The sequence below is a fragment of the Rhineura floridana genome, chromosome 3, assembly GCF_030035675.1.
Source record: "Rhineura floridana isolate rRhiFlo1 chromosome 3, rRhiFlo1.hap2, whole genome shotgun sequence".
Classification (NCBI taxonomy): Eukaryota; Metazoa; Chordata; class Lepidosauria; order Squamata; family Rhineuridae; genus Rhineura; species Rhineura floridana.
In genome coordinates this window covers 60,141,282-60,155,678 of record NC_084482.1, presented here as the reverse complement: position 1 = coordinate 60,155,678, position 14,397 = coordinate 60,141,282, and the positions used below count along the sequence as shown (strand labels likewise).

The 14,397-nt window shown below is 43.7% G+C and overlaps 1 protein-coding gene across 3 annotated transcripts in view; it reads right to left on the bottom strand.

Annotated features, from left to right (window-relative positions):
* NUP85 (nucleoporin 85) overlaps positions 1 to 14,397 on the bottom strand; it is a 32,139-nt gene that overhangs the window by 14,382 nt on the left and 3,360 nt on the right. For all 3 annotated transcript variants that reach the window (XM_061616137.1, XM_061616136.1, XM_061616135.1), the window contains exons 2-8: positions 9,569 to 9,662; positions 5,342 to 5,504; positions 4,932 to 5,002; positions 4,356 to 4,399; positions 1,762 to 1,831; positions 843 to 964; positions 47 to 181 (exon numbers count right to left, since the gene is read on the bottom strand). In XM_061616137.1, coding sequence (XP_061472121.1) covers positions 47 to 181; positions 843 to 964; positions 1,762 to 1,831; positions 4,356 to 4,399; positions 4,932 to 5,002; positions 5,342 to 5,504; positions 9,569 to 9,602 — 639 coding nt within the window. In that variant the 5' untranslated portion in view covers positions 9,603 to 9,662. The remainder of the gene's footprint in view (positions 1 to 46; positions 182 to 842; positions 965 to 1,761; positions 1,832 to 4,355; positions 4,400 to 4,931; positions 5,003 to 5,341; positions 5,505 to 9,568; positions 9,663 to 14,397) is intronic.

Genomic DNA, 14,397 nt, shown 5'->3' with positions numbered 1-14,397 from the left:
AATAAGACAACAAACAAACTGTATGAGAAAACCAGAGCCTACATACACAGAGAACAGGCATCTTCTTCATCAACTCATCCAAAATTTTGCACATGCTCACAGAAGTGGGATTAGTATTGGCTTCCTTAGACAGTAGTTGTCTGGCCTCATCCATCCGGCCTTGTAGCACAAAGATGGTTATCTGCAACAACAACAAAATCAAGATAGTTGCAGCAAAGTTATGCAATCAAACCTGTGAAATCACCTAAATATTAATACTAACACACAAAAGCCATTTTGGTATATAAATGAAGATACAAACCTATATACATATAGCAGCAGTGGCATATACAGTAACTTATAAAGAGAAAACATTCTAAACAAGGAGGACTATTCCATCCAAGCAGGCATATAAAACTCTATGGTGGCTGAAAGGCTTTTTTTTTAATTACAAAAGAGCACACTGCCATTATGCCCAACTGATCATGATATCTATTGTTAGGACACCACCAGTGATACTTGTGGCTTCACTATACTTTCTGGGTCAACATATATTGCAGCCACAAAGCTACAAACTACAGTCTTGCACTCAATCCACTGCACTTATTTTGCTGGGAAAAAGTCTTGCCGTATCAGACTACAAAAATTCTTGGTGTATAGAACTTCTAATTCACATTCATAGATGGCAAAAACATAACAGAGTCTTCCTTCCTCCGGACGATTCAGTTTGGTTTAAACTAAATCTCAGAGTTAGTGGACATTCACAGCAGTCCTTTATTCTGGATCCAACCAGACATCTTTCCAAGAAAAAAAAAACAAAGTACACGCACAAATGTTTCTGGATAAGAAAATTCATCACTGACCACATTCCAGAATTGTTCATGTTTTGCCGGACTTTTGCTCCTCAGAACTTCACAAACCATGTTGTCCACCTCACACACATGAAGACGAACCCAGTCAAGGAGGTGACACAGGAGAGGTCCAGCTAGAAAAATATATATTGATTTCTATAACCTCCCTGCTTTGTAGGAAGGGAAATCTTAGCTCTCTGGTTCTTATGACTGAGTGTGTGCACACATATTTGGGGTTAAGGAACTGTGCTTCCCCAAGCACCTGAAAAAGAAACATCAACTCAGAGCCTTGCATACTCTTCTCCTTTAACCTACCATGCAAGCCACCAGATGAGAATAAATGATGTTTGCTCTGCCTTGGCTACTATTCTTGGAGGAAGCTGCTCTTTTTTCACACTGGTGCTCTGTGGACAACTTCACACAAAATGAATTTCCTACGAGGAAGGTTATCAGGTCTGTTTACTGTAATGACCTCACATGTAACTAACTTGCTGGATATATATGCTATGGGAAACAATTCCCAATTGGTTCCTTCACCCTAACATGTAGGCTCATGACACAGGATGGTATTGTTTTGACCCATCCACAGCGAATACCCACGAGGCAAGGTGGTTCAGTGGTTGCAGCAGTATAGAAAGGTCCAAATGAGCAACTTGCTCTAACAAGGCTGGAGGGCTCCATCCAATCTATCCTTCCTAGGCTCCACCTCCCTGCCTGAAGACTGTGAATCCTTGACAGGCCAACCCCCTGGTCTGAAGGCAAGCACTTCTCCTCCTTTCTGAGGCATCCCACCCAGCATGTAAGGGGGTAGTGAAAGAAATCACTCTGAGGACCTTCCCTTGTATTTTTTCTTTTAAAAGATATCTGCATATGCATTTCTGCATTAGAAGCCTCATAACATAAAAGTATGCCATTTTGACTTCATTTTCACCTGGTGCCGCTTCAATGAACATGATTTCACAAAGATTCCAGATCAACTCCATCGCAGAGAGAATGGAGACCTGGGAAAGACAGACACCAAATTTAAAGGCAAAAGTCATTCTAACACTTTGAGCTTGGAGTCATCATAACATAATATTAAATAGAGCCCTCCTTGAACAGAGATAGCTTAGCTGCAGTTGTCCACACTCTGGTAACCTCAAGACTGGACTACTGTAATGCACTCTACATGGGGCTCCCCTTGAACACAGTTTGAAAGCTGCAACTGGTGCAGAATGCAGCAGCCATGATGCTGATGAGAACTACAGGCCGGGCACACATTACACCGGTTCTTAAAGACCTGTACAGGTTGCCAATATGCTTCCAAGCCCAGTTCAAAATACGCATAGTAACATGCAAAGCCCTAAATAACTTAGGCTCCAAATATCTGAAGGAGCACCTCTTCCCATATGGACCTCTCTGGGTGTTGAGATCTGCAGGGGAGGCCCTGCTGGCAAGTCATGCCATTATGTGAAGCTTGTGTGGCAAGGGTGTTTGAGAGGGAGTTTTCTGTAGTGGCCCCCAGATTATGGAATGTCCTCCCCTCTGAAGTGCATCTGGCCTCCACACTGTACACTTTCAAACTCAGGTCAAGATGCATCTGTTTGCACAGACATTTGAGGTAGAAGATGTTACATGGTTTATTTGCATTGAGCTGTATGTAACCAGCCCTGGGACTATAAATTACTGTAAATAAATAAATAAAAATCAACCATCCAATAGCCTAAAATTTGTCAAATGAGTTTTGCTGTGCATTCACACACACACGCTACTGAGTTTAAAGAATTTTGAGTCTACTTTTAGAAGAATTTGGATTCAAAAAGTTTTACATCTGAAGACAAATACAAGATAAGTCAGGGATCCATAAATTGGCTTGCTATGGTGAATGACCTTTCCCAGCATAAACTTGATACAATATTAACTTGGAACTGGTGATTCTTCCAGAATTGTGCTTGCTCTTTGTAGGTCTTTTGAGTACCTTAGCATGATTTTAGACAAGACTCCATCCATCTCGGGAGAGAGGCGGATTAGGTTGTGAGAATATGATTTGGCTGGCTACCAAGAACAGTCAACATTTGTGGTAACATATGAAAGAAAAGGTGGATAAATGTCAGAGTATTACTTCAGAAGATCTCATCACAGTCTATTAACATTTATCTGCTTCTACAGGGACTATATGCCTACTTTCCCATTTTAAAAAAGGGAGCTGGAATTAATTCTACATTTTAAGATTAAACTACGATAAGTAACATTCTATGTACAACTAGCCAAATTATGCATCACAGAGCATAATACTTGAAATACAACTTAGATCTCAGTTTATGCCCTGTTGGAATAGTTTGTACAGCCAGCTATCACAGTGCTTGTTCTTTCTGCAAAATTTCATCAGGGCTGTCGTCACAGGACCTAAATAAGCATTAGAAGCAAAAGCATATAACAAAAGCCAAACAGCTGTTTTTCCTAGGGAAAATCAGCTCCAGGAATGGGATTTGGAACGGTGGCTTTGAAGGAATACTTAAACCATCTCCACTCTAAATTCCCCCCAAGCCACTTCTCTCTGTCCTAGGTCTCTCCAAGGTGTCTCTCTTTGGACATACAGACACACACCCCTACATAGAACCCCACAGGTGGGAAAGCAGCTTGGGGAATGGGATTTGGAGTGAAGAAGTGGCAGCTGTGGGAAAAGTCAAATATCCCCCATTTCCTACTATTTATCCACTCCACCCCTCACAAAGCTGCTTTTTCTTAGGAAGAGGAACCAAGAATTTTTGCTATACGCATTTGTGCACAACATTTAGTTAGGCCATCAGTAATTAATGTTCAGAATCGGATGCAAGTTGCATGAGGATATGTTGAAGGAGACATCTATCACTAGAAGTTTCAGATGCAGAGGAGCTTGGATGGAATTAAGTTACTTTTGCTATTGGATCATAACAGTAGTCTTGTCTCATTGATACAAAATTAGATATGCCTAAGGAATAAAAGAGCACACATTTATTCAACAAGCCCCATTTAATTATTTCTAAGTAGTCCAGGGGTTCCCAAACAGTGATCCACGAGCTGTGTTCAGGTAGTCTGTGACATGCCCACATTCAATATTCATACTGATTTTTGATTGTAATTAGATTACAATTTGAAGTCTATGGAATGCAAAGTGTAACACAATATAAGAAGCAATAAAAATGCAACTAAAAACATACAGCACCTAGCATAGCATATTACAATTGCTCCAGCAGGCAGAAAAATAATTAAGTGATCTGCTAAAACCATCAACAATTTTCATGTAATCCATTTTCAAGTAGTTCATGGAGAAAAAAGTGGGAATCACTGAAGTAGACAACTGTGCTTATTGCAAATAGGAGCAATAATCTGGCTAATACCACAATAGAATCCAAACAGCTAAGTCATTAGAAAATATCAGTGCTGGAAAAATCTGTGAAAGATGCTAGCAAAAGGTCTATTTGTTTGTTTATTTTATATCCCACCCTTCCTCCCAGCAGGAGTCCATGTTATTCTCAAATGTGACAACAAAAATATTTAGGTTACCTGAGTACTGTGCTGTATGTGCATTACTGGGTCCCGTGTTGAAACTAAAAGGAAAAATACACAAGTCAGAGTTTCTTCCTTTTTCCCAATTCTGAGCCAAAATGATATTTATACCCCAGATCTACCATACTGTAGAGCGACTAGTACATTCTTCATTGTACTTAGTTAATTAACACTTTTATTAGCTATATTCAAAAGGCTCAAGTTCTTACTCCTATGCCAAGGCCACTGTCACCTCAATCATCTGAGTCCCAGTGGAATGATTTGTGGAGAAATCCTAGAATCCAAGCAATTTACAAGCTGACTTTTTATGAGAAATGGCTGTCGATAACAGTTCAATTTCATGAGCTATTCAGATTTTTAAAACTTTAATTTAATGAAATTTATAGACAAAAAACTCAGTTTACATAAAATAAATATGAAATTTATTAAAATACAGGTAAAATCAACAGAGAAAATCAACAGAATTTAAAAACCAAGTATACACTATGAATTTACATCTGTGGCTTGCCAAACAAAAGAATTAATATGGACTCAAGTCTACCAGGTTTCATATTACAGTGTAGGACAACTTACTAGCCATCTGATGTGAATCTTCCATGCAGGCTCTTATGACTGAGCGGTAGTTTTTGCTCACTCGAACCAACCTGACAAAAGTAGAAGAGTCTGATGAGAATGAGTTAAAAAAAAAATCTTACAAGCCCCTGAGCCAAACACCATGTGAAAAGAAGGCTAAATTAAATTTGCTCTTCGTTGCCACAGCTGTATCTCTAAGCATTATACTGGGGGTTTCATTCCTCCTGTAGGTCAGCAAATGAATGTGCATTCATAAACAATAACAGTAGGTACCAAAGAAAAAGATAAAGGTTCAGTTTAAATGGGAGTAAACATGCATAGGATTGTGCTACAAACCAAATAATGAATTGCTATAGATCCCTGACCCTGAATGGATAGCGTTACAACATCAAGACATTTAGATCACTTACTGGGCAGTCCTTGCCTTCCCAACTTTTTCTTTCTCATCTTTCTGAAGCCCGACGAAGATCCCATGTGATTCATTGAAAAGCTTCCTCAAAGTCTGAGAGTATACATCTTGATCTTTGCGAACAACGTAGACATAGGGACAACCAGGCCTTTTCTCTTTACACTCTGAAACAAACCACACAGAAATTTTAATACAACCAAACACTAATAGTTCACAATGGAAATAATTACCCACACTACAGATGCACATTCTAAAAAGAGTCATACAGAATCTGATTTGTACCCCTGAATGTTTTCTATATAATCAAAACAAAAATACAGTTAAATGTTTGCAGGACTGGAATCTACTGCAGTTCTACATTGACAGTGCATGAGAAACTTCTCTGTTTCATGAAGATTTTGTGTCAGGCCAGCAAGCATGTGAATGCTGTAATACTTATCATGGGATCTCTTTTCACCTTTATTGATCTGCTGAAGAAATCTTACATGCATTCTATGGAAACTCTAAAGGCTTGGTGAAGGGTTTTTTTTAGGATGCCCTCACAGTTGATGTGGAGTGTTACGCCAGGACTGCTGCGTCTTGTCATTGTTTCATACAATATGACTGCATGCGCTAGAACAGCCTTTCCCAACCTTTGGGTCCCCAGATGTTGCTGGACTACAACTCCCATCAGCCCCAGCCAGCATGGCCAATGGTCAGGAATTATGGGAACTGTAGTCCAGCAAGATCTGGGGACCCAAAGGTTGGGAAAGGCTGCGCTAGAACATGCCTAACACACCACTATATCTCTTCATGTTGCCATTGCTGATCATCTCATTGATGAGCTTTCTGATATCTCTCAGGTTTCCTGTGAACAATCTGAAAACCACTGCTACAAATAACTGAACAAGCTGCTGTTTAATTTATTACAATTTATCCCAGTGACCCATCAAAGAGTTCACATCCATGAATTCCCACATGGTTTCCAATCTAGGTACTGATCAGGTCCAGCTTACTTAGCTTCAGAAGAATAATTCCTTCCTATTTCCTGAGCTCTAAGACCTTCTTGCAATGGTGCTGAACCAGAGGGAGAAGTGGTGCCATTGCAAGGTAAGCTGAATCAGACACCCAGTTTTTGGAAGGGTTATTATTTATTTATATCCCGCCCTTCCTCCCAGCAGGAGCCCAGGGCAGCAAACAGAAGCACTAAAAACACATCAAAATGTCATAAAAACAGACCCTAAAATACACCAAAGCAAAACAACTTTCAAAACATCTTTTTAAAAGGGTTAAAAAACATATTGTTTTAAAAAAACATATTAAAAAGCAATTCCAACACAGACGCAGACTGGGATAGGCCTCAACTTAAAAGGCTTGTTGAAAGAGGAAAGTCTTCAAAAGGCGTCGAAAAGATAACAGAGATGTCTGCCTAATATTTAAGGGGAGGGAATTCTACAAGGTAGGTGCAGCCACACTAAAGGTCCGTTTCCTATGTTGTGCAGAATGAACCTCCTGATAAGATGGTATCTGCAGGAGGCCCTCATCTGCAGAGCGCAGTGATCAACTGGGTATTATAAGGGGTAAGACGGTCTTTCAGGTATCCTGGTCCCAAGCTATATAGGGCCTTGTACACCAAAACTAGAACCTTGAACTTAGCCCAGTAGCAAATGGGCAGCCAGTGCAATTCTTTCAGCAGCGGGATGACATGTTGGCGATACCCTGCCCCAGTGAGCAGTCTCGCCACCACATTTTGCACCAGCTGCAACTTCTGGACCAACCTCAAGAGCAGCCCCACATAGAGCGCATTACAGTAATCCAACCTGGAGGTTACCAGTGCATGGACAACAGTGGTCAGGCTATCCTGGTCCAGAAACGGCTGCAGCTGTCTTACCTGCTGAAGCTGGTAAAAGGCACTCCTAGCCACGAAGATCACCTGGGCCTCTAGCGACAAAGATGGGTCCAGGAGCACCTCCAGACTATGGACCTGCTCTTTCAGAGGGAGTATGACCCCATCCAAAGCAGGCAACTCCCAAGAGCTTCATATAGATGTTAAACAGCATGGGGGACAAGATGGTACCCTGTGGCACCCCACAGCACAACTGCCAGGGGGCCGAAAGACAGTCACCCAATGCTATTCTCTGAGAGCGACCTTGGAGATAGGATCGGAACTACTGTAAAACAGTGCCTCCAATACCCATCTCACCAAGTCGGCCCAGAAGGATACCATGGTCAATGGTATCAAAAGCCGCTGAGACATCAAGTAAGAAAACAGGGTCGCACTCCCCCTGTCCTTCTCCCAATAAAGTTCATCCATCAGGGCAACCAAGGCAGATTCAGTCACATAACCAGGCCTGAACCCAGACTGGGATGGGTCAAGATGTTTCATTCAAGAGTACCTGCAGCTGCTGCGCCACAACCCTCTCAATCGCCTTCCCTAGAAAGGGGGTATTTGCAACCGGTCAGTAGTTGTCACAAACCAATGGGTCCAGGGTGGGCTTTTTCAGGAGTGGTCAGATCACCGCCTCTTTCAGGGCAGCTGGAACCACTCCCTCCTGCAATGATGCATTGACCACTCCCTGGATCCACTTGGTCAAACCCCCTTGGCAAGCTTTAATAAGCCAAGAAGGGCAAGGGTCAAGAGGACACACTGCTGGCTGCATCATCGCAAGCACCTTGTCTACGTCATCAGTATGCATCAACTGAAACCGTTCCCAAGAAGTTGCAGCAGACATTGCACTGGACACCTCACTGGGGACTACAGTAGATGTGGAGGGGGCATCAAGACTGCTACGGAGGCGAGCAACTTTACCCTCAAAGTGCCTTGCAAACAATTCACAGTGGGCCTCCGAAGGGTCTAAAACTCCATTTCCTGGAGTTGATGTCAACAGACCCCTGACAATACGGAAAAGCTTCACCAGATGGCTACTTGAGGATGTGATGGAGGCAGAGAAGTGGGCCTTCTTCACCGCACTCACTGCCACACAGTAGGCACCGTTATGATGTTTTACTGGTGCCCGATCAGCTTCACAGCACGTCTTTCGCCACTTGCGCTCTAGCCGTTGTCTAGCCTGTTTCATTGCCCTTAGCTCACTGGTGTACCAAGGTGCAAACCGGTTGACTGGCTCCCCACAGGATTACAATGGGAACAGTCTTTTTCCCTCCTAAAAACATTTTAAATATATATATTTTAATTGCCAAATTATTAAGGTCTTGGGAGCCTAGATCTGGCCCATGGGCCGCAGATTAGCCACCCCTGCCTGAAAGCATATAGGCCAGGAATGGAGAACCTCAGACCCGGAAGGCAAATATGGTCTTCCAGGCATTTCTATCTGGCCCTGGGGACTCTTCCCAGGCCACCTCTCTCTGCCCAGGTCACATCTCCTCTGCTTTGTTTTACCTCCGGCTCTGCTCACCACTGGCCCTCGGAGCTTGCCTATAACAGAATGTGGCCCTTGGACTGAAAAAGGCTCCTCAGCTCTTGAACCAAATAAAGCTGTGAATGCATTACACAGATGTACCCAAGTGTTTTGAGGCTGGAGGTTGAAATTCACTAATACACTGAAAGTTCAGTAGTATGACAAGGATTTTAATGTACATCAATGTGCTAGCTGTGAAGACATGCAAGAGGACCAGTTAGCAATTCAACTTCGAAGCACAAAGAAATGGCAAGAATAGTTGAATGCCAAAATACTTGTAAAAATTACTGAAAAATTAAGTAATAATCAGATACTGATTAACCAATAATCCCTGTAAAATTAATAATACCTTCTGAAACCATAAATAACTGAAAATCTCTATTTCTATGTCATTCTTTTCTCTCTCTCACTTTATTCTAATTAATCTCTCTTCCATAACTGATTCTAACGAACTTTTCTATCTTGGGACACTCCTGTCCATCACATGCAAATCCCTCATCACCACTCTGAAAGGGCTAAGGCAGAAAAAGGAACATTTTCAGCCCAAGGGCAGCATTCTTCTCTGAACAACCTTTCGTGGGTCGCATACCACTGATAGGTGGGGCTAGGGCAAAAGTAAGCCAAGCAAAACATGTTAATTGTATCTTTGTACACATGCTCACACATTCCTTTCTATTCTCCATCAAGGAAAGCAAGAAGCATTATTAGAGTTCAAGGACATGTTCCTCAAGGGAAAAACATCCCTGGGCTAAGGCATTATACCACTTTGCGTGGATCTATTTATTCTCATGAATTCATCAAAAACATGCACATTAGTAACAGAGGTTGCCAACCTGTTGATCCAAACAGTGTTTCACAGACCAGCATCTCCCCAGGTCCCCACTCAAAACATAACTGCTTCTTGTCAGAATTCACTTCTGGAATCAGCTGTTTAAAAGAAGGGAGAGAATTACAACAAGCAAACATGGTAATATTAATGAAATCAAAAGATGTTTAAATTTTTTACTATGTATAAGTACGGAAATTACATACACTGACAGCAGCAAAAGCTGGAATGAACAGAGTAACCCTATTCAGATGGGTATCTCACAAGTTCTATTAATTAACAAAAACTCACAAGTTCAATCAACATCTATGTGGGGCCGAGCCCACCAGCCCACCCTGACGTTGCACATTTTATCTTGCCTTGCTCTGCAACATCCACACTTACAGCAGAAATATCTGCAGAGAAGAAGCCATTGTGAATACAGTTGAACACATGAATACTTCCTCTCTGCAGATGTTCACACTATACACATGGATGTCAGAGGGCAGGCAAGCTAGCATGTACTGTGTTAGGGCAAGATGAGTTGCCACAGCCCCTCTCACATACCGATTGAATGTGTGGGCATTATAGTTGCAAAGAGAGCTAAACATTCCTTCCCCATCCCAGCATAAAATTATTTCCCTGTGTCTTCCATCTCTCATCATCTGCCAACACTTGACCCCATCTCTCCTAAAATTATCAAATGTCCAACAGAGCACAATCCGCACTATACACTCATCCACAACTCAAGAGCCGATACTCAGTGTTAATGGGCTTGTGTAAAATGTCCACCTAGATTTTGTCTTTTATTTGCCTAGGCTTAGTACGACACTCAAAAGTAAGAACCAGGTTGCTTTCGCCGCTGCTCTATTCTCATGGAAAACTAGAGACAATTCCTTACTATTCAGCTTTGTATGAATTAGTACCTTGATATCTGGGGTATGCACAAAACTGTCCCATAGAATGAGCAGCAAAAAGAACCCCTTGAAGAATTCATGAGCTAATTGTATATACATAATATAATATTCTATAAGCAAAATAAGTAACAGCTTTTATATGACTATCATCGCCACTTTAGATATAGAGAGCTATGATACCCTTTTGTAAAAGTTGGGCAGGTAGAGACTTACACTCAGAGATCTCTATATCATATCCTGTAGTAGGGTTGCCAGGTCTCCGGTTTTCTGCCGGAGTCTCCAGCAAAAGGGGGCCGTCTCCGGCCTCCGGCAATACTTCCTTTAAACTGGAGAATCTCCGGCTTTTCATTGGCCCCCTCAGCCACGCATGCGTGATTGACACACGCATACGTTGGGCTGTGGCTGGCCGCTTTCCCGCCCTTTCTCAGTCAGGCAGCCGCAGGCAGGGACTAGAGACGAGGACTGAGCAGCCGCCGCCCCTGCAGGGACCCCTCCAGCAGCAGTCCCTGCCCGCTTCCGCCACCCACAGAAGTACAGGTGAGGGTGATGGGTGGAGGCGAGCGGTGGCAGTGGAGGCCAGGCTGGGCCGGGTCCTTCTTAGCCCCGGTCCGGAGCCAGTTCCCCTGGGGCTCAGCAGTCTCTGGCTGGGGGGGGGCCTCGCAGCCGCTGCCACCCAGTGGCGCCCACAGCAGGAGGGGTGAAGCCACCGGCCGTCCTTTCCTGAGCAGGGGAACCGGCTCCCGGGCTAAGAAGGAGCTGGCCCTGGCCGGCCTCCACTCCTGCTGAGGCTGCCCGGCCGCGTGGGCCCCGTCTCCTAGCAACCGTGGCCGAGACAGGGCCCACGCGGCCGAGCAGCCTCAGCAGGAGCCGTGGAGGGCCGGCCGGGCCGGCTCCTTCTTAGCCCCAGAGCTCCTGCTCCGGAAAGGACGGCCGGCGGCTTCACCCCTCCTCCCTCTGGCTGGGGGGGCCATCGCGGCCACTGCCACCCAGCGGCGCCCACAGCAGGAGGGGTGAAGCCACCGGCCGTCCTTTCCTGAGCAGGGGAACCGGCTCCGGGGCTAAGAAGGAGCCAGCCCTGGCCGGCCTCCACTCCTGCTGAGGCTGCCCGGCCGCGTGGGCCCCGTCTCCTAGCAACCGCTGCCGAGACAGGGCCCACGCGGCCGGGCAGCCTCAGCAGGAGCCGTGGAGGGCAGGCCGGGCCGGCTCCTTGTTAGCCCCGGAGCTCCTGCTCTGGAAAGGACGGCCGGCGGCTTCACCCCTCCTCCCTCTGGCTGGGGGGACCCATCGCGGCCGCGGCCGCCCAGTGGCGCCCACAGCAGGAGGGGTGAAGCGGCCAGGCGTCCTCGGGGCTAAGAAGGAGCTGGCCCCGTCCGGCGTCCACTGCTGCTATGGGTGGCAGGCTGGAGAGAGAGAGAGAAAGAGAGAGGCTGGAGAGAAAGAGAGACTAACTGTCCATAGATGGGAGTAAAGTAGGTACATCGGGCTAGTTCTAATGACTTGGCCATCTAAAATCTGTTTAGAGACGTCCTGTAAGTATTGCCATAAGCCTTTCCTCTCTCCTAGTTCTAGAGTAATGCTTAGAATATTTTTTTAAACCTGCATTTCCATTCATTTCTGTGCTTTGCAGTGTATTGGAGGAAGGCTATAGGTAACTTCTAAACTAGATTATTGTTGGCCACAGACTAAACCTTCAAATGCCAATAAAAACGCAGTATAATATAATAATTTGGGATTAAGATGTTGTGTTGAATACCTGTTGAATGGGGAAGCTGATCCCAAAACTTGGCATTTCTGTAACATCTAAAGCAAGTTGATGGCAATATAGTTGGTGTAAAAAGGTGACTTGCTGTTTTTAAACTTCCTGTAAGTGTATTCATTGGCCTGTTCTGTAAAAGTCTAAATAAAGGTAGCTTTATATACTATTTTCTGTATTCTGCATTTACTGTTAAATAAAAAGCCCTTTATACCTGTTATTCGCCTACCAAAACCAAATGGTCTGACACAAACTAGAATTTTCACTCCCAGCCATAATCATACATTGAAAAGACACCAGAAATCTCATGTTGTGTTTAATTAGCCAACTTGCTAATGGGTATGGATGATGGGACTTGTAGTCCAACAACATCTGCAGACTCAAGGCTTCATACCCAACAAGTAGTTGATGGTAGTTTTCCAGTGTTTCAAATAGGTTCTTAGCTGTACTGAGAGATACTGGAAACTGAACCTGGGCCCTTCTGCATTTAAAACGTGCTCTTGCTGAGCTTACAGCCCTACTCACCACCCCATCAGATTTTGCATATGGGTAAAAAACTTTCTGAAGCAAGAAGACTCCTTTTTAGGGGAAGCATATGTGTTGGAGTAGGCAGCCAGTCCCTTAATTGTCTCCCTGGGCTCCTGCGGGAGGAAGGGCAGGGTATAAATTAAGTAAATAATAGTTCATGGTAAGAAAAGGGGAATGTCTCTAAAGACTGCACTTGTCATCTTCAGTTTTTAGGTACTTGCATTAAATCTCTTAATCTGCTCATCTAGTTGGGTCACCTTTTTTAAGAAGTCAAACTGCATAGTCATGTAAAGAGAACAAGGCCAACTTTGTACAGTGGTGCTTATTCCCAGTAAGTGGGTGTAGAGTTGCAGGCTGAAGTATTTTTGCTGCATTAAACTTGAAAATACAATTTATTTTATTTATGTGTATTGTATCCCACTCATCATAGACCTCTAAGCAGCAACCAAATCTTAAAATCCATTAAGAGCAATTAAAACATATCCAGCAATGAGAACAGACAAAACAGCAGTAAACGTCATATACTCATAAAAGCCTGAGCAAAGAGGTGTGGTTTTTCCTGGTGCTGAAACGCCAATGTACTCTTGGATGTGGCTTAGTTTCCATTGGACAATGAGCCCCCAGTTCTCTAAGCTGTTTGGATGCACTATTCAAATGTTTTAAATGTACAAAGTAGAAAAAGAAATCCAAATAAAACTAAAGGATCAAAATTAGTTTTTAAAATTTGGGGGGATGTCTCACCTAAAAGGTGGCAGAAGGCAGGCCTTCCTAAAGTGGACTTTCCAAAGGCAGGGAACCACCACTACACAAAAAGCTTTCTTCATTTGCTACCTGCTGCACTACAAGCAGCAGAGGGATATGTGAAGAGGGAGGTGGATGGGCAGATGTCTCCAAGAGCATCTAACATGTTCTAGGTTGGATTTGGAGAGGGGGAAGGGCAGATAGTCTTATCAGCTTCAACTGGTGTGCATCAAACTTGTATGCCCACACCAGTATTAAGCTGGCAAATTCTAGGGTGTCCTTACAACAGACTGTTAAGATAGATTTGTTCTCATACTGGAAAGAGTGAATGCAGAAACACTGAGGTGATATTTTAGCCAGGAACTTTACTCCTCACACTTAGTCACTATGCTACCTTGTTCATCCCCCTCTTCACCCCTTTTCTGTCTTACTTTGGAAGTAGTCCTTACTTCCTTATTCCTCAGGCCCAATTTGCTACAGTAGGTTTTACTTCATCAGGAATGAGTTGCACACTGTTCAGTAGCGTCGGAATAACAGTTATAAAGCTGACTGATTGATTCCACATAAATACCAACCACCACCACCCATGAGAGTATGCTGCTGTCATTAAAATGACCAACAGGGTCCAGTCACAAGCATAGGTAGTTTTATATTAAAAGAAATTGTTATGTGCCTTCAAGTCAATTATGACTTATGGCGACCCTATGAATTAGTGACCAACAGCATCTGTCATGAACCACCCTGTTCAGTTCTTCTAAGTTCAGGTCTGTGGCTTCCTTTATGGAATCAATCCATCTCTTAGTTTTTCCCAGCATTATTGTCTTTTCTAGTGAATCATGTCTTCTCATGATGTGTCCAAAGTATGATAACCCCAGTTTCATCATTTTAGCTTCTAGTGATGGTTCTGGTTTAATTTGT